This window comes from Capricornis sumatraensis, chromosome 16, assembly GCF_032405125.1.
Source record: "Capricornis sumatraensis isolate serow.1 chromosome 16, serow.2, whole genome shotgun sequence".
Classification (NCBI taxonomy): domain Eukaryota; kingdom Metazoa; phylum Chordata; class Mammalia; order Artiodactyla; family Bovidae; genus Capricornis; species Capricornis sumatraensis.
The window spans coordinates 45,998,225-46,019,573 of record NC_091084.1 but is presented as its reverse complement, the minus strand read 5'-3'; the positions used below and the strand labels follow the sequence as shown (position 1 = coordinate 46,019,573).

The 21,349-nt window shown below is 39.1% G+C and overlaps 1 protein-coding gene across 1 annotated transcript in view; it reads right to left on the bottom strand.

The window, feature by feature from the left end:
• Nucleotides 1-3,363: 3,363 nt before the first annotated feature.
• The window catches only part of STK33 (serine/threonine kinase 33), a 95,666-nt gene continuing 77,680 nt past the window's right edge, over nt 3,364-21,349 (bottom strand). Inside the window, exons 11-12 of the mRNA XM_068987979.1 lie at nt 19,059-19,256; nt 3,364-3,573 (exon numbers count right to left, since the gene is read on the bottom strand). Of these exons, the coding sequence (XP_068844080.1) occupies nt 3,364-3,573; nt 19,059-19,256 (408 nt within the window). The remainder of the gene's footprint in view (nt 3,574-19,058; nt 19,257-21,349) is intronic.

The window sequence follows — 21,349 nt, the reverse complement described above, 5'->3', positions numbered from 1 at the left end:
ATTCCTACTCGAAATGTAAGGACAATTCCACGGCCACCTCTTAAAACCAGAGCCTCTCTCAGCTTGTTTCCCCCGGTCTTCGTTTCTTCAGCCTGTATCCTCATCTGGTGTTCAGGCCACGAGAGGGGCTGGTCCTCCTGCGGACTGGCCTGGAACAAGGACCACGGTAACGACCCCCACTTCCATCCTCTGACTCCTGCTTCTGGGTCTGGCAGATCCACGCGTTGTTATCTAGTCAGTATTCTTTATTAATTACACTTTGTTCTCTTTTTTTGCTCCCCCGATCCCGACCCATTTTCCTTTCTTTTCTTAGTCCCTCTCTGACATCATCTTGTTCTCCTCCACCGACCTTCTCCCCAGCCTCCCAGCCTGAATTTATTTTTTATCGTATTTCTCATGTCTGGACTTGTCTGTCATTCAAGCCAGAGTGCTGATCGGCATTTGCATTCCTTGGAAATCACACCTGCTCTGCACTGTCCTGGGCACAGTATGTCCCTGTGGGTCATAATGAAGCCCATGCTTCCATGCTGTGGTGCACAGGAGGTGTCAGAGTGATTATCAGCGTCTTGGAGTAGGCCTATCACCCCTGAAAACGCCTCTGAAACAGAAAAGTGACTATTTTCACAGCTATGAAAGCAGATGGAGAAACCGAGGCTGCAGATCCCCAGATATTAAAGAGGTACACAGTTGGAAAACGAAACTCAGACATGGTCTGGCCCAAGTGTGTTCCATAAAAATAAATGACAAAAATAATTTGAAAATTCCCCTTAGGAGTGAGCTAAGTTCCCATCAAAATGAAGGTCTGGACAGAGGAGAACTAATAGAATCCATCGTATGGTAGAGGGACAGTTGGTATGGCCTGGTGCTAAGCTGGGGAAAGGTATAGAAGCACTTTGCTTGGAAGCTCAGTTGTGCCCGACTCTTTGTGACCCAGTGGACTATAGCCCACCAGGTTCCTCTGTCCATGAGGATTCTCCAGGCAAGAATACTGGAGTGGGTTGCCATACCTTTCTCCAGGGATCTTCCTGACCCAGGAATTGAACCGGGGTCTCCTGCATTACAGGTGGATTCTTTACCAGCTGAGCTACCAGGGACACACTATAAGGTTATAAAATCATTTCACCTTTTACTTAGTGCATGGTTCTGGACCTTTACTCAAATTTACTGAGCAGACTTACTTACTTAAGACTAAAGAGAAATATGGATAGAAATTTGGATGCCGTTCATTTTAACAACAGAGTTCTCCAACGCATGACACAGAAGAAGGTATCACCATGAAAATAAGAGCATTTTGAACATAGACAGTGTTCCATTTTTTAGCCCAGGAAGTTGGCAGAACCACAGCCACTGTCCCAGTTGACTTTTCTGCCAGGAGACCAGCCACCTCACCTCTGCCTCTGGGGGCTCCTCTGGAAAGGGGGCATCTCCACGTACCTGAGGCTGGTTTCTCCGCAGGTGAACAGGACATGCTCTTCAAAGATAGCTCACTAATCCCGGAGAGAGGGTTTATAGGCTCCTGGTAGGACTGGAAGTAATAATGAGGAAGGAGAAACCTTGTAGAAGCTTCATCTTCAGGTTTTTTCATTAAAAAAAAAATTATTATTTATTTATTTAATCTTTGGCTGTGCTGGGTCTTTGTTGCTGTGCACAGACTCTCTCCAGTTGTGGCGAGTGGGGGCTACTCTTTGTTGTGTGGAGTGGGCTTCTCATTGCAGTGGCTTCTCTCGCTGCGGAGCACAGGCTCTAGGGCTTGGGGGGTTCAGCAGCTGCGGTGCATAGGACCACAAGCGGGCTCTTGGGCTCTAGAGCGCATGGGGTCAGTAGTTGTGGCACTTAAGCTTTGTTGCCCCGTAGCATGTGGGATCTTCCTGAACCAGGACAGAACCTGTCCCCTGCCTTAGTAGGCAGATTCCTGACCACTGGACCACAAGGGAAGTCTCCAATGCCAGTTTTAAAATAAAGTGGAGACCATGTACCCTAGCCATGTTTTGGCTGGCAGATTCCCTCGGGGGAAGCACATTGAACGCGCTGAGAAAACACTGGCTGAACTACTTAGCCAGGAGTGACACATATCAGTGTTATCTTTGACCTATTTGGAGGCCCAGCTGTGTCTTCCAATTAATTGCAAGAAGCACATCTACTATCTTCAGTCACTGGGGGAATTTCTATGCGATTAGTACCTGCTCAGCTGGCTAGGTGTGGGGCATTTTGGAGGCCCAGAGGACAATCCCAAGAGGGCCTGAGGTGACGTGTAGATTACTACTTTATAACAGGAAAAGCAGATACAAATTGCTTCCTGAGAGTTTGTCTGTGAGGCCAATGGAACCATCTCTTCACCCAGTGTGATCTAGAATAGCAAAACTATTTGTCCAGGTGCAAAGGATCTGCCTGCAACGCAGGAGACACAGGAGACGTGGGTTTGATCCCTGGGTTGGAAAGATCCCCTGGAGGAGGGCATAGCAAACCACTCCAGTATTCTTGCCTGGAGAGTCCCATGGACAGAGGAGCCTGGCAGACTATGCCCCGCAGGGTCACAAAGAATTGGATATGACTGAACGACAGAGCACGCACAAAGGAGAGACCTTTAATACTAAGCGAAACCCTGTACCTTCCCCTATGTCCTGCCTCATGACCTTCCCCAAAGGTGTGTGCCTACCTTTGCAGCAGCAGATCAAGCTCAAAATATGCTTTTCAGAGCCCAGCGGACCTGACTATAGTCACCTCTTATTAATATAAAAATTAACGTGCATGGGTAACATCTGTTTTTTTTATTGATTAAATCAATACACTGGGAATTTAGCAGCAAGTTATTGGCAAATAGTTACAAAATCTATTTTTCTACATTTAAAATAAGCTGTCTTAAACAATCTACAGCAATCTAAAATCACAAGAACATACGTGACTGGCTGAAGCACTTCAGCTGTTATGCCTATGGCAAGTTTATTAGTAATTTCCTAACAAATCTCCTAGTGCAAAGTGCACATAATCATCTGGAGCCTCTACTACCATATTTGGCTCTCAGTTTCCCCTAAAAATAATTGTGCCTAAACGTAAGAATCTTAAGTAAAACTGGGCAAGTGTGCCCACAGCTTTGCTTTGAGGGCATCCCCTCCTCTAAACAACTCTCAAAAACACCTTGAGTTGATTTCAGCCACACCTGCCATCAAGTCTGTTGGTGTCTGTCCTTCAATACCACGCTGCTTTGGAGATGAAGAGCTTCAATTCTAAACTGGTACAAACACTTGGCAGGGCTCAGTGCAGCTAAAAGGCTAAAAGCTCAGCACAGTACTGTCCTTTTCCCCTCCTACCCCTTCATTCTTAGCACTAGAAAGAGCAGCTCTGTTTCTGCACCATTCAGCATTGTTAGGGCTTCTTTTTGGATCTAGGCAGGGCAAAGGATTTAGCAGTGCCTTTGGCCACTGTTCCTTGGCTTGAAGTCACAGGTGGTTTCTCAACTTCTCCCTTGAGCTCAATTGGAGGGAGTCTGCTACCTACAGAACTTGTAAAACTCGTGTCAAAGTTGTCTATATTTTCCTTCTTACTGGGCACAGGAGTCTTTTCATAAGCAGTGGGCTAGAAATAAAAGAAAAGGCCTGGATTAATGTTCAGACACAAAGCAATATACATCAGTTCAAAGAGGCAGGGGCTACAAAATTGCCCAGGATGTACAGGCTGAGCTCTCTTCAGATATGAGGTATAAACTAATGACATTGTGAAACTGTCATTAAATGCCAAAGAAAGCTCCAGTAGCTCCTTTAAGAACACTGAATTCTTTAGTGTATGGGGTAGAACAAACTACAGGCACAACTTCAAATCCACTGCCCTACAGAATGGAAGTAGATATCTAGTACCATTCATACAGGGAAGTCCATCTGAACACAGCTGTGGTCATTCATCTTTACAGACTTCTAGACGAGCCTGGAGAAGGTGATGGCACCCCACTCCAGTACTCTTGCCTGGAAAATCCCATGGGTGGAGGAACCTGGTGGGCTGCAGTCCATGGGGTCGAGAAGAGTCAGACACGACTGAGCGACTTCACTTTCACTTTTCACTTTCATGCATTGGAGAAGGAAATGGTAACCCACTCTAGTGTTCTTGCCTGAGACAGCGGAGCCTGGTGGACTTCTGTCTATGGGGTCACACAGAGTCGGACATGACTGAAGCGACTTAGTAGCAGCAGCAGCAGCAGCAGCAGACGAGCCTTCCGTGACAAGCACATCGTGACTACCCTAACTTGGTATAAGGTTGCTGCATGTGGCCCTCTCCTCACATGTTCACCCTTTTCTGCCTTGATTCCAGGGCCTGGCTTCTAACCTTAGTCACACCACTTGGGCAGGAATGAAGACCTCTTGGAGTCTTGATGCCTCACACTTAAATGAGGAAAATGATATTTGCACATTTACCACATGGGCTTATGATGAGAACGAACTACTCTGGTGGCCATGGAAGTACTTTGTGAGCTTTAAAGCATGAAACAAGTCAAAAGAATTTTAATCGGCAATTGTGTTTTCTCAGGTCACTTCACCCCACAGTAGAGGAAACGGTCTCTAATCCTGCTGTCGTGAGGGAAGCAAAGTCCATTTTGACCTTAGACTCATTTTAAAAGTGATCAGTTCTCATTAAAAGAAGCTGGGCATAGAGTTCATAGAGCAGAATGTCTCAGGAGACCTATACAAGCAGGATGGGGGACGAGACATAGGGGTACAGATGCAGCAACTGCTTATGTACATAGAATGATCTGGAAAAGGCTTGCAAGCTTAATACTCTGGCTAACTGAAATTATATATAAGAGTTAATAATCAGGTTAACAATTTTCAAAGAATGTGAAAAGGTTACATGTAACACAAAACAAATAAACCTCATGTGTGTGTGTTGTTAGATTTTGTTTTTTTTAATCACTCTTATCACACAAGTGACCATGTTCTATACATGGCTGTAGGCACTTCATATATATTTGTCCAGTGAATAAGTGACCTCCCAGGGCTTCAGCAAAGCCTCAGGTCACTTATGGATTTTTGGTACCTATATTTCAAGAAAGAGAAACTTTACCAGATGTTTGCTTATTGCAGACAGCCCTTAAACATGTGCCTCTTCAGACCATCACTCATGTATGACTTTAATAATAGTATATGTCAGTTCTTAAGTTGGTAATTTTTGCACATTGAAAAATTAATTTGTATAAATTTGGACATGTCTTTTTACATGTCTGTTTTCTGTTTAGATTTATTTTCTCAAGAAAATTTCTGGATTGCTTCTCTGTGTAATGTTCCAATGAACAGAAAATAATTAAAATGTGTTAGCATTCAGTAATACAGGTTGTGTCCTCTCCTTGAAAACTCTTTACACTTAGCAACAGGCTAACAGTATAACACCCATGATGTTCTAGAGACAGGCTGAAGAAAAGTTGCTTTGTTTAAAAAATACAGAACTGGTCCCTAGCTTGGGCATTTAAATTCATAAAATTTTAGTTTTTTTTTTTTTTAATTTTAAGTCACTTGACATACAAATTCTTTTAAAAGGCGAATCTGAGTTTAACCTCTTTTTTGACATTTCCACCTCTTGAGTTATCATCCACGTAGTTGAAGAAATGCTTTTCAATGTGTCCACTGCAACTAATAATCTACAGAATAGAAATAGAGACAGTCATTTTCCCTTTAATGTGTTCATACTCATATATGGTTTAACATTTTCATCCTTCTTCATTTTCCATTTGTTAATGTACTTGAGTCATTAAAGTAGACTCAGAAGCTGAAGTCATCAAGAAGAAATACTCAGAAACAGCCTCCATGGGCAGGATTAGTGATATAAATATTGTCTTTCTCTCTCTCTTTTTTTTTTTCAGAAACACTAGAGGTTCTGGTTTCTTCGGATAAGATATCTTAAGATAATTCCCAGAATTTCCTGGCAAAGTGGAAGGAAAAAGGAAACTAAACCAAAATGTTTGGTTGCTTCAGGGTAGGAACATGGTATGTCTCAATTTCATTTAGAGCAAGATGAGAAAATGATATTACTCAGCCACATTTATCTATTGTACTTATGTAGAATTTTAGTAAATTATTTTTTTAAAGGTAGTACCTTCCCATGATTTAATAGCCAGAGCATTCAAAATCTCCTCCTTGCTCCCCAGTTACCTCAGCTCTGCCTCCCATTGGAGACAACGAAGAACTGTCAATTTACAGTGCACGTTCCCAAAGAAATTTTATGGAACTTCAAGCAAGTATTAGGTGGAACCAAATGGAATTGGTCATTATTTTTTCTGTCAAAACAGCTTAATAATGGCAATTTTATATGGTTTAATCTAATCTATATATCAATACACTTTCTTCTCACTTTTTAAAACAAATGGGTAGCCCACTGTCAACAGTCTTTAAACCTTGATATTTTTAAACTAACAATAGTCTTGAACATCATTCCATGTCAATACATAAAAGAGTTCTCACTCTTCTTTCAGCATATGCAGTGTCCTCATGTCTGAATGCACCATAATGTATTTAGCCAGCTTCTTGCTAATGGACATTCAGGTTGCTTCTAATCTTAACTGGTAAAAAGATGCTTCTGTGAATAATCTGGTACTTGTGTCATTGTGTACATGTGTAAGGATATCTACAGGATATATATTTTAGAAGTAGAACTTCTGGGTCAAAGTTGTATGGATTTGTAATTTTGAGAGACATCATCATATTGCCTTCTGTTGTAGCTGTACCAACTTATACACTTACAGAAACATTATGATACCTACTTTCTTATTTCTTTTTCAATTTGGTATCAAAAACTGATGAAAACGAATACAGTCAACCATAATTTGGGGCTATTATGACTCTATTTTTATGTTTTTGCTTTGCTTGTTTTTTAAATTGCAGTGTAGTCAATTTGGGCTTCCCTGGTGGCTCAGTGGTAAAGAATCCGCCTGCAATACAGGAGACGTGGGTTCGATCCCTGGGTCAGGAAGATTCTCTGGAGAAGGAACTGGCAAGCCACTCCAGTATTCTTGCCTGGGAAATCCCATGGACAGAGGAGCCTGGTGGGCTGCAGTCCATGGGGTCACAAAGAGTCAGACAAAAATTAGCAATTAAACAACAACAATAATATTTAATTTACAATGCTAGGTTAGTTTCACATATATAGCAAAGTGATTCAGTTCTATATATATTCTTTTTCAGACTCTTTTCCAGTATAGGTTACTATAAGATATTGAGAACAGTTTCCAGTACTATACAATAGGTCCTTGTTGCTTACCTATTTTATTAGTAGTATGAATATATTAATCAAAACCTCCTAATTTATCTCTTCCCCTGCTCCTGGTATCCCCTTTGGTAACGCCAAGTTTGTTTTCTATGTCTGTGAGTTTATTTGTGTTTTGTAAATAAGTCCATCTGTACCATTTTGTAGATCCCACATATAAAAAATATTATGATATTTGTCTTTCTCTGGCTTACTTCATTTAATATGATAATGTCTAGGTTCATCCATGTTGCTACAAATGGAATTATTTCATACTTTTTATAGCTGAGTAATATTTAATATTCCATTATATATATATATATGCCACAGCTTATTTATTCATTCATCTGCTGATGGACATTTAGGTTGCTTCCATGTGTTGGCCATTTTAAATTGTGTTGTTATGAACAAAGGGTGCATGTATCTTTTAAAATGACTGTTTTCTCCGCAAATATGCCCAGGAGTGGGATTGCAGGATCATATGGTAACTAGTTTTTTAAGAAACCTCCATAGTGGCTGCACCAATTTACATTCCCACAAACTGGGAGGGCTCCTTTTTATCCACATTGTCTCCAGCATTTATTATTTGTAGGTTTTTTAATGATGGCCATCTGACTAGTGTGTTTTTGTAGCTTTAATTTGCATTTCTCTAACAATTAGCGATACTGAGTATCTTTGCATGTGCCTTTGGTCATCTATATGTCTTCTTTGGAGAAATGTCTACTGTTTGATTGGGTTCTTTGATTTTTGGATATTAAGCTGTATGAGCTGTTTGTATATTTTGGAAGTTAATCCCTTGTTGGTAGCATTATTTGAAAATATTTTTATTCAACCATATTTTAACTGAGTTTCAAAATCAGCCTGAAACTGGCTGCATGGAAACAAATCACAATGTTTGTTTATTCTTTACTCCCTGGTAACATTAATGCAAATCTATTACCTTTATGCAAATATTTATTGCAAATGCTTAAAAGCTTTTGTGTGGTATATGTGTACCTTGTAAAATGTTATGTGTGTATGTACTTTACCATTTCTCTTTGCTAATCTGAAGTTGCATTAAATTTAGGATGCCATTGTTTAGGAATCAGAATCATTAGAGCTTTCCTAAAGACTGAGCCTTCCTTCTTAAACATCCCCTCACTGAAACTGTTCTCTGATGATAACAGAAACGTGGATGCAGGCTGGCCCACGTGGTGCTCTTCAGGCCAAGCTATAGATTTCTTCACCAAAAGCCAAGCCTCTCATCTCCTTGGAATATAAATAACCAGGGCAAATTCCAACTTCCATGCTTTTCTCTAGGATTTTTTGAAGGTTTCTTCTGTAGGTTATAGGTTATCTAAAATTTCAGTTTCTCTTTTTCTTCTCTCATAGTTGATGTGATTCTTCAGGGATCTATGCTGTAACTGATACAATTTTACAGTTTTGTATGTTTTGTAAGTATTAGAACAGAGAAATGGAAAGCGAAATTTCCATAGCCAAGGCTAGAAGTTACTAAGATCTTCCAGGCCATGAAAGGTGCATAGAAGGTGATGAGCTCCCATAAGATTGTACAAAGGGGGAGAAAGATGAGAGAGGAATCTCCATATTCATTTCTAGGGGGAAAGAGGCTATCTAAATGATCATTATGAGATTTTTGGTCATAACTATTAGTCCAAAAGAACACCTAAAAAACACTATAGATTGTTCTCCAAGAGAGGATCTAAAATTCATTGCAAACTGCTCTAAAGATACTGGTGTGCCATATCACTGCACAGTGACCAAAAGAACCTGGCTATCATCAGAAAGGATCTTAGAAATCAAAGAAAAAATTCTTCTATCCTTAGTTATCATGAAGAATTCATACCTGAAATTCTGCAACCAGTCTGAATAGATACAAAGGGACCAGAGAAGGTTTATATACAGGCTATTGATGTGAGAATGGATGGAAGTTTCTTTATAAGAGTTATTCAATCTAAATTTATAAAGAATAAGAGCAAATATGCTGTCTAGCGCTGTGGAGCTAGACAGCGTCTCGAGTGCTGCAGTCAGGATGGTTACAACAGGGGCTCACCTAAGCAGCATTTCAATTGTTCCTCATCTTTGGTGAACTCTCACTGTCTAGGACTGCTGAAGAACAGTCATTCCTACTCGAGGTAGAATGATGGATTAAGATAACCTTATATGGTTTCCCCCACCCAAGTTCCATTTTTTAGTAATCCAGCACCATGGGCCTGATTTCTCCAGATTATATTATTAATCTTGAAAAGGGGGCTCCATATGTGCAAAGTGATATACATAACAAGAAAACTGGGCTAAGTGCACATATTTCATTATTCACTGGCTTAACTTTAACCTGATAAACTCATCTGGATATAATACATGCAAAACCTGTAAGCTCTAGGCATATCCTTGAAGTTAATACCAGTACACGATTACTAGAAACTGTTACCATTTCTCTGAATTTTGAGTAAAATACATGCTATTTAAGTAAAGTGGTTTATCACCATAGCAACCATTTCTAGAGTCACACATTCAAATTATAGGCCTGCACAAGGTCCAAGTGACAGAATATTCTGGTATAAGTTTTCAGCTATAGTTTTACTAGCTCTCACAGTCCTGTGCTTTTCAAAAGGAAGAAGGAACGGAAAGAAAAGCAAAGGGAAGAAGAGAAATTGAATTCCAAATATATATCAATATATTTCTTATATAAGGCTACTCACATAAAGAGCAAAGCTAGTGGAGGTGATGGAATTCTAGCTGAGCTATTTCAAATCCTAAAAGATGATGCTGTTAAATGCTCCACTCCATATGCCAGCAAATTCGGAAAACTCAACAGTAGCCACAGGACTGGGAAAGGTGAGTTTTCATTCCAATCCCAAAGAAGAGCAATGCTAAAGAATGTTCAAACTACAGTACAACTGAGCTCATTTCACATGCTAGCAAGGTAATGCTCAAAATCCTTCAAGCAAGGCTTCAATAGCATGTGAACCAAGAATTTCCAGACGTACAAGCTAGATTTAGAAAAGACAGAGGAATCAGAGATCAAATTGCCAACATCTGATGGATCATAGAAAAAGCAAAGGAATTCCAGAAAAACATCTACTTCTTCTTTGACTACACTAAAGCCTTTGACTGTGTGGATCACAACAAACTGTGGAAAATTCTTAAAAAGACAGGAATACCAGACAACCTTACCTATCTCCTGAGAAACTTGTATGCAGGTCAAGAAGCAACAGTTAGAACCAGACATGGAAAAACAGACTGGTTTAAAATTAGGAAAGAAGTGTGTCAAGGCTGTATATTGTCACCCTGCTTTTTTAACTTCTAGCCCAAGAAAACAGTCTGTCACTGTTTCCATTGTTTCCCCATCTATTTGCCATGAAGTGATGGGACTGGGTATCATGATCTTAGTTTTTTGAATGTTGAGTTTTAAGCTAGCTTTTTCACTCTCCTCTTTCATGTTCAAGAGGCTCTTTAGTTCCTCTTTGCTTTCTACTATTAGCGTTATGTCATCTGCATATCTAGGTTATTAATATTTCTCCTGTCAATCTCAATTCTAGCTTGTGCTTCATCCAGCCCAGCATTTTGCATGATGTACTCTACATAGAAGAGGTATGTACTCTACATACAAAGGTCCATCTAGTCAAAGCCATGGTTTTTCCAGTAGTCATGTATGGATGTGAAAGCTGGACCATAAAGAAGGCTGAGTGCCAAAGAACTGATGTTTTCAAATTGTGGTGTTAGGGAAGACTCTTAAGAGTCCCTTGGATGGCAAAGAGATCAAACCAGTCAATCTTAAAGGAAATCAACCCTGAATATTCATTAGAAGTACTGATGCTGAAGCTAAAGCTCCAATACTTTGGCCACCTGACACAAAGAACCAACTCACAGGAAAAGACCCTGATTCTGGGAAAGACTGAGGGCAGGAGGAGAAGGGGATGACAGAGGACGAGATGGCTGGATAGCATCACCGACTATATGGACATGAGTTTGAGCAAGCTCCAGAAAACAGTGAAGGACAGGGAAGCCTGGCCTGCTGCAGTTCATGGGATTGCTTAGTGTGAGACACAACTGAGCAACTAACACTTTCACTTTTCATAGTAAGATATGCTCGTAAAAATTTTCTCATCTTTTACACAGTTGAAAACTTTTAAAAATTTTATGTTTATCCTTGAAGGAAAATATCACCAGATATAGAATTCCAAGTTGACAGGTTTCTTGTTTTATATTATTTCCCACTTAGCAGTTTAACAATGTTGTTCCATTATTCTCTGGCTTCCATTATTTCTGTTGATATGTCAAAGTTGCTCCTTTGACGGCAATGTGCCTCCTCCCTTTACTCCAGATGCTTTCACAATTTTCTCTCTCTGATTTAAAGAACTAGTGGGCACAATTCGAAGCAACCACAGACGCCAAAGCGTAGTGAGGGAATTCCTAAAGCAGATAGCCAGAGAAAGAGACTCTTACATTCCATTCACCCAAGATAAATGAACCAACCAATGATTTGAACTGCTAAGAAACAATTTTCAGTTTTTATCCAATCAACTAATTACCTGCTAAAACAGAAATGTCAACACTTTTTGAAGGAACACAGTTGAATTCAGAGTTAATACAACACAACATTTCCAATGTCCAGGATACAATCCAAAATTACTTAACAGAAATAATAATCAATAGAGACAGATTCTGAGATGAACCCAAATACTGGAAATAGCAAATAAGTGATTATCATTACTATTATCAATGATGTAAAGTGAAAAATTATATGATAAATAAAATAGGTCTCCATAGAAAAATAGAAATAATAATAAAAAAAGACCCAAATAAGAATTTTAGAACAAAATATGGTATCTGAAATTAAGTATCAAACCAGACAGATTTAACAGGAAAATGGACACAACTGAGAAAAGAGTAGCCCTGAAGATAGATCAATAGAGTGCATCCAATTTAAAGAACAGGTTGAGAAAAATGAACACAGCCTTGGAGGCTTACTGAACAATATCAAGTGGTCTAACATATGAGTAATTAAGAGTATCAGCAAAAAGAAACTGATTACAAAATTTCCCAAACTTAGCAAAAGACAGAAATACAGATCCAAAAAGTTCAGCAAATCCCAAGCAAGATAAATGTGAAGAACACGTCTAAGCAATATGACTGTCAAACTGCTGAAAACCAAAGATAAAGAGAGAATCCTGAAAACATTCAGAGAAAAGCAACACATTACATACAGGAAAAGAACACTTCAAATTACCAATGACTTCTTATCAGAGAATCCGACACCAGAAGGCAGAAGAATAACATCTTTAGAGTGTGGACCAAAATTACCTGTCAAACCAGAACTCTGTAAACAGAGAAAATGTCCTTCAAAAATTAAGACAAAATAAAGACATCTTTAGATAAAAGAAAACTGAGAGCAAACATTCAATACAAGAAATGCAAAGGAAGTTCATCAGGTTGAAGAGAAACAATACTAGATACAGGAAGCACAGCTTTTCTGAAAGGAAAGAAGATGATCAGAAACGGTAAGTACCTGGTTAAATATAAAAGATAATTTTCCTTTTAATTTCTTGGAAATAAGACTACTCAAAGCAAAAATTAAAACACTGTGTTGTAGGGTTGATAATTACATGTATGTAATACATGAGACAATTATAGCACAAAGGTAGGATAAGAGATGAATGGACCCAAATGAATACATTTGAATGGGAGCTTGTATATACCCGTGGTGGATTCATGTCAATGTATGGCAAAACCAATACAGTATTGTAAAGTAAAATAAAGTAAAAAGAAAAAAAAAAGAAACTGAAGCAGTGTTTTTACAACCCAACCCAGTGGGTTGGTTCTCCATCAGGAAAAATATACATAGCATATACTAACAGGTATAATCTCTAAGGGGAGCTGAGCAAAAGCCAGGTTTGGGAGAGCAGGGAAATGATTTGAAAAGATTCACTAATATGTCCCTTCAATCATGGAAGTCTGGCTAAATCTGTGGTGAAACTTAGGTCTTACATAGGAGATTCTAATGGGAAAAGAAGTAGGGACAAAAGCCTTGTTATTTATTGGAAGCCTATGAATCCAAACTAGCAAGTGGCTTTGCTGACAGCATTAGATCAAAGAACAACAGGCCAAAATTCATGTTAGCACAATTAATTATTTGTACCTGTATTAGTCAGCTACTGCTACAGCTATGCTACTGTGTTTGGGAGGTCTCCAGGTCCTATGATTCACTATGAAGACTCACAGAAACCAGCATAGAGCTGTACTCATTGCTATGATTTATTACAGTGAAAGGATGCAGAGCACTGTTAGGAAGTGAAAAGACCCTTGAGGAGAAGTCCAGTGGAAACTATGTTCCAGCTTCTAAGAGTCCTCTCCCAGGAGTCACACAGGAAGCACTTCATTACCCCAGCAACAAGTTGTGACAACACATGTGAAAGGCTGCCAACCAGGGAAGCTCAGAGAGGCTCAACACCCAGCATTTTTACCGTGAGCTGGCCATGGGGGCATTCTCTGCCTAGCACCTACCAAAATTCCAGACTTCCAGAGAAAAAGCAGGTGGTCAGCATTAACTGTATTGTTTGTAAGGTTTAGGCACAATTAATCATTCTTATCAGTTAATAGTAGCTATCCCAAAATCTAAGTTCCCAAAAGCCAGCCAAGGGCCAACCTTGAAACCAGGCCTTTTTGAGGATAGCTGCTTAGGCTTGCTATGTTAACTCTTTTCTATACAACTACATAAAAAAGAACTAGAAAAGTCTCAGTATGTTAAAACAATGAACATTAATTTTCACTTGGCGGTGCTAGGCTGGACTTCAGGTTTTGTACTGAGTTCCAAGTCTGTTCCACAGACCCTCATAATTTCCAAGAACTGTGGCTTCTGTAGTCATGTTCTTCTCATGGCAGGTGGCCGAAATAAGAGCAAGCTAAATCATGCAAATGCTGTTATGGTCTCTGCTTATATCACACCTCAACATTCTGTTTGCTAAAGTCAGTAATATAGCTAAGACCAACATTAGTGAGATGAGAAAATATCCATCTACTCTAATAGGGAGAAAGGGTAGGAATGTACATATTCCTTACAGAGAGGTTTTAAATAATTGGGAACACATGTAAGAATTAAAGATTTTAAAATTTAAAAAAAAATAAATAATAAATAAATTAAATAAATAAATAAATAATTGGGAAAAATAATCCAATCTACCACAGTGCCTTAGGGATCTTGCCAAACTGAGAGGGCAAGAGAGGCTGGAAGCATCACCTGATCACCTTTGAGAATGATATTTCTCAGTTTGTTCATTAGTTTAGACCCACACCTCTGCCCAAAGGAGCCTTAAAGCAGACAAGAAAGAACATGCGATTTTAGCAATACTCTATGCAAGCTCTTTAAAGTGAAGTGAGAGTGTCAGTCTCTCAGTCACATCCAGCTCTTTAAGACCCCATGGATTGCAGCCTGTCAGTCCATGGGATTCTCCAGGGGATCTTCCCAACCCAGGATCGAACCTAGGTCTCCCACATTGCAGGCAGATTCTTTACCATCTGAGCCACAGGAAGCCATGCATGCTCTTTAGCAAAATATAATAAAATTAATAATAGCTAACATTAATGCACGCTTACCATATGTCAAGAGTATTATATGCATGATTTCATTTACCTCTTGGTTGATGTCATTATTATTCCCATGTTAGATATGAGGAAACAGAGGCCAAGAGACTTGCCCAGGGTCCTAGAGCTTGTAAGTGGTGAAGCCAGGATTTGAATCTAGGCAGCCCAGATTTAGAGCCTGTGCTTTTAACCAGTAGGACATTGTAAATGGATGCTTTGGCACACATGCCAGATTACAGTGCTTCAGGAATGGAGTATAAAAGTGTGCCCCAAACACGGAAGCACCACAAAACTTGCACATGATTCACAGGGGTTCTGGGAACTAAGATTTAATTTGTAACAACAGAAATTTTTATCCTACACTACTAAAATACTAAGAAAACTTGACTTTTTCCTCACAACAACAGGTCAATATACTACAAAGTTCAACCGTTTAATTTCAATCTTATTTAAATTCAAATATTCTTTGTCTTTGAAGAACTGCTAATGAACACATTGCATTGCTCAAAATAACTGCTCAAAGTTGCTAAAACACCTTGCCTTTCTATTTTCTAGACTGGATAAAAAAATATCTGATACACGTACCATTTTCTTGATTTTGTAAAGTCCATGTTTTCGGTCAAGAAAAATGATCACAAAATTTTCCATTTTCACTAAATAAGTATATTCAAGACTGTGTTCAATAAGCAAATTAACAGCTAAGAAGTTTCTTCCTTATTAAGCGAGAATTCTATAATGCAAATATACTTTTGTTACATGCAAAGTTGCTAGTCGCTCCCTCTATGGTTATGGGGCTGTGCATTTTAATTACAGACCTTCATTTCTCCTCGATTGTTTTTTGAGCTTAATGAACAATGAAAGTAGTGTACTGCTTATCAGAAATCACTAAGGACTGAATGTGAAAAGGCATGTTCCTGCAATAAGCAATAGTCTGCCAAGTGTCTCATTTGAAGATGAGTCAATGCTGCTATAGGAGTTAAACTCTTGGGTCTGCCTGATAGAGTAGATTAAGAACCCATTGTGGGGAATTTAGAGGGCTCCCAATAACACAAAACACTTTCTAGATGTACTCAGGCTGTAAAATACAAGATATATGAGAGAACACTTCTATCTTCAAAAAAATACACCTACCGAAAACAAACTAAAGGTTGAAAATGAAAATAAAAAAATGGACGTTGCCAAATGCCAACTATTTGAAAATAAGTTTGAAATGGTGAAGTATAACATCTTCATCCAAACATGAACAATGAGGAGATACACAGTGTATTTTTCCATAATGCCCAGGGCATTTGGAACTAGGAAGAGTTACCCAGAGAAAGAGGAAGGTGCTTAGTTCAAGTGTTTTTTGTTTTTGTTTTTAAATAATTCCTCACTTTTTCTGCTAGTTTTCCAAGTACTTTGTCACTTATCTAAAAAGTGTGATTACTCTCATTTGTGAGAATTACAAAATCAGGAGCTCTAAATGGATTTATCAGATTCTCCAGAAGAGAGAACAATGATACAGTGGAAAGCAGGATCTGTGGCAATCTGCATTTACAGTAAAGCCAAATTTCAAGTATTTTAATGGAAAAAGAATCATATACATCTCTTTATAGTAAGTGTAAATATTTATCATATCAAATTATCCATATAATCTAATTTTAACAAATGAATTCTTCCCATGGGAAATATTTCAATATTATTAGAATGATTTTTAATAAAATTAAAGTTTCACTTTTAAGGATATTAGTTACTATATGAATCCTGCATGGACTCAAGACTAAATGGCCCATCCTATTTTCAGTTATCACTTTAGATCTTATTCTCTACTATTTGCTGTTAATGAAGATCTGGGGGGAAAAAGAAGTAATTTCTTAAACTCAACTTCAATGTTTTTAACAAAGTACATATTTATTCATAAAAATCCATGAAAAAACTTAATATACAAGAGAAGATTTTCTTTTAAGGAGTAACACTCTTCAGAAAAACTCCCTAATGAGGTAAGGTATTCCTCCCAAGATGTCACAGCCAAAACCTAAGCACAGGAAAGTCCTTAAAGGACATCCAGGGCAAACTCCTACCCACTATGTAGAAATTCCTGGCACAGCATTTATAACAAGTAGTTTTCCAGAGTCTGCATGAATACGTTCAATGGCTGAAAGGTGAGGTTTACTATCCACAGTCCCGCCCGTGCTACTGCAGGTGAGCTCTGATTGTGGAAAAGCTCTTGTTGATAAGTAGAAATGTATATTCTTAAATTTTCAATCCACTGAGTCTAGTTCTAGCATCCATAAGCACCTCAAATTCCAATCCTTCTGTTCCCTAATTGGAAGTAGCTGAGAACATCACATTGAGAACATCACGGCGAGTGTTATCCCTCTACTCTGACTCAAAGAGAGCGCAGGAGGAGAGCAGAGACGTGACAGAGCAATGAAAAAGGAGATGGAAGACAACCAAACATTTGGTTTACAAGGATATTTTATGTTCAGATTCAGTGAACATAGATATGATCCAAGACTACAAAAGATAAAGTGTGTATACATGTGTATGTCTGGATTTGTGTTTGTATATATGTGAGTATACACACATATATATATACTTGTATATATGCATATATGTAGATATATACACATATACAAGCTTCCCTGGTGGCTCAGCTGGTAAAGAATCCATCTGCAATGCAGGAGACTGCCTGCAAGAGACCTGGGTTTGATCCCCGGGTCAGGAAGATCCTTGGAAAAGGAAAAGGCAACCCACTCCAGTAATCTTAGTTGGGGTTTCCCATGGACAAAGGAGCCTGGTGGGTCCATGGGGTCACAAGAGTCGGACATGACTTAGCAACTAAATCATCACTACCATGTGTGAGTATATTGTTGATGCATGTGTGTAAAACGTAATGTATGTGCATGAGAGTGTGTGAGTGTATGTGTGTATGTATATATGTGTGAGTATGTTTATATATGTGTGTGTGCACATGTACGTGTGTATCAAATTCCAAGTCAGCTAACAAGAAATTTTTCAAACTATGTTCAATGAGGAAATGCAAACATGGGTTTTTAGGATATTATTTTTAACAAGAATACCAAATACACACAGCTGCTAAGCACTGCAGGAGTTGTTGACAGACTGGAGAGGGTGAGAGGGATTCAATAACCTTATGTTTACATTACATAAAAATATGGCTATTTCAAAATGTCTAAATAATTAAACGTTAAGCCTACTATCTAGACATTTGCTATCAACTGGACGAAGCAATTCCCAATGCATAAATAAAAACCAACCAGATCACTCTACTGGGTCTCTTTCCTCAAGTTTCTGACAGAATTCGTGGCAGGGCAGGTACAGCCAGCCATGCTGTACCTTCCCGACTGTGGGTCAGGATTTACCCTTCCGTCCCTCTCTCCACTCTGCCCGTCTCTAGGTCTCAGAGAACTGAAAAGCAGCAGCTCCTCATAAGCAGTGGGGTGCCTGGAGGTAAACCTGGCCCCCAGTGGCAAGATGTTCCATCATTAAAGAAGAGCTCGAACATGCTGATTAGACTTCAAGATGAGAATGAGAACAAACATACAGAAGATTTTTCCTCAAACACAGAAACAAAAGAAAAGAGGATGTGGGTAAATTGTCAGGATATTGAGTTGGTAGAATGCAATCTAGAATTAAGCAAATGTTGCTAGATTTTATTCACCAAAAACAATAAAACTATATCTAATAAAGTAAAATAGTAAGCCTATACAAACAATTTTAGGTATCATAAAATTGGAAATGGCTAACTAATGTAATAGTAATTTTTGAAGTAATACATAAACCCATTCCAAATTGTATAATCTGGTAAAATACATACATTATTCATTGTGACTCATTAGCCAAATCTGGCACACCACCTGTCTGTAAAGTTTCGCTGGAACACTCATTTGTTGTCTATGCCTGTGTTCATGCTGTAATATCAGCATTGAGAAGTTGTGACAGAGACTATTATGGCCTACAAAGCCTAAAATATTCTCTATTTGCTAAAGGGAAAGTTTGCAGACCCCTCCCCTATATAATCACGGATCTTAAAATAAGCATCTAGGCCACATCACTAAATCATGCTAGTTTCAGGCTTTACTTTCTTTATCATGCCGGTCTCTTTTGTTACAAACCATTACAATCCAACAGCAAAAAAGAGTTGCAAAGATGTTCCAAGTGTTGTGAAGGTATTTTACAGTTTGGAGAAATGAAACAATTGTTTTTCCTACCTGTTTGGTTGGTTCTTCCTATATTTGGTTGGTTCTTCCTACCTGTTTTCCTTCCTCTTCATCTGAAGAGTTACTGACATCAGGGACATTGCGGCTGGGTTTGTAAACTTTCAGCTCCTCTTGTCCAGACCTGCTGTCTCTTTGGTCTGTTGTGCCTTCCTCATCACTTTCTGGGTTATTTTTCCATTCTTTCATCATTTCTAACACATTGGTTGGTCTCGCTGAAGAAAGTGTATTGCCCTAATATTAAATGACGAATTTTTGGTGTTATAAACAGTTTAAAAAATTGAAGACTCTTACATATTTCAGTAATATAATCTCACAAATTCACTAAGTCACATGGAAAAATTATAATATTGAATAAATAGCAAAACTTCTGATGCCCTTTTGAGAATACTCCTTGAACTGCCATGTCTCAGACCTCTTCACTAATACTTTTTACAATATACCAAAATTTAGGGGTGGGAGAATATTCAGTTTCAAAAGAATAATACAGCATGCTTGTGCAAAAGAACACTAGATAGGGCAAGTCCCGGGAATCGAAAGACCCCCTTATAGCTCTGTCCTTAGAAAATTAATAAGAAACTGAAAGAATGAAAGAAGTTGTCCAAAGTCTACTGGGTCCAACACTCAGTGTAAGCCTGTGTGTACATGTGTGTTAGTCACTCAGTCATGTCCGACTCTGCAACCCCATAGACCGTAGCCCACCAGACTCCTCTGACCATGGAACTCTCCAGGCCAGAATAATGGAATGGGTTGCCATTCCCTTCTCTGGGGGATCTTCCCTACCCAGGGACTGAACCTGGGTCTCCTGCATTGCAGGCAGATTCTTTACCCTCTGAGTTACCAGGGAAGCCCTATGGGTGAGTCTACATAACATCAAAATGTCTAGGTAGAAAATCTAAGTTCAGCTGATTAGTCTGGTATTGTATCCAAGAATAAAGATGTTTGACTTGAAAGCTCTTAGTTGACTGGAAGATTTAAATATAAAGTGATCATTTGATTATAATGTACTCTATGAACTGTTTAATTCCAGATGTGAGTAGCTCATACCAAAATTAACCACTTAATATGAGCTATATTTTTCTCAAATAAACATTCCATCTAATGCCAGGAAATGCATGAATGCAGTCTCACAGGGCTCCTGCTAGACTAGTTATGCCTTAAATATTTTTGCTCCTAATGCAGACTAGTAGAGAAAGTCTGGACAAGAAGTTTGGATCACATTTAGATTAAAGACAGAAAGTTTAGGCATGAGCACAACTATGGCATGATTCTAAATTAATTTGACATGTGAATGGATTGAAGCATTAAGCAACAGGGATACAGAGTAGTATACAGCCAAGCACTTTAAGGGCAGCCATCTGAGTACACTGTGGAGGATTTGCAGAGCTTAATAAATTCAGGGTTAAAGACACAGACAAAACAAAGCATGGGATCAGTTCAGTTCAATTCCGTTCAGTCGCTCAGTCGTGTCCGACTCTTTGCGACCCCATGAATCACAGCACGCCAGGCCTCCCTGTCCATCACCATCTCCCGGAGTTCACTCAGACTCACGTCCATCGAGTCAGTGATGCCATACAGCCATCTCATCCTCGGTTGTCCCCTTCTCCTCCTGTCCCCAATCCCTCCCAGCATCAGAGTCTTTTCCAATGAGTCAACTCTTCGCATGAGGTGGCCAAAGTACTGGAGTTTCAGCTTTAGCATCATTCCTTCCAAAGAAATCCCCAGGTTGATCTCCTTCAGAATGGACTGGTTGGATCTCCTTGCAGTCCAAGGGACTCTCAAGAGTCTTCTCCAACACCACAGTTCAAAAGCATCAATTCTTCGGTGCTCAGCCTTCTTCACAGTCCAACTCTCACATCCATACATGACCACTGGAAAAACCATAGCCTTGACTAGACGGACCTTAGTCGGCAAAGTAATGTCTCTGCTTTTGAATATACTATCTAAGTTGGTCATAACTTTTCTTCCAAGGAGTGGCATCTTTTAATTTCATGGCTGCAGTCACCATCTGCAGTGAATTTGGAGCCCCCCAAAATAAAGTCTGACACTGTTTCCACTGTTTCCCCATCTATTTCCCATGAAGTGATGGGACCGGGATGCCATGATCTTCGTTTTCTGAATGTTGAGCTTTAAGCCAACTTTTTCGCTCTCCTCTTTCACTTTCATCAAGAGGCTTTTTAGCTCCTCTTCACTTTCTGCCATAAGGGTGGTGTCATCTGCATATCTGAGGTTATTGATATTTCTCCCGGCAATCTTGATTCCAGCTTGTGTTTCTTCCAGTCCAGCGTTTCTCATGATGTACTCTGCATAGAAGTTCAATAAGCAGG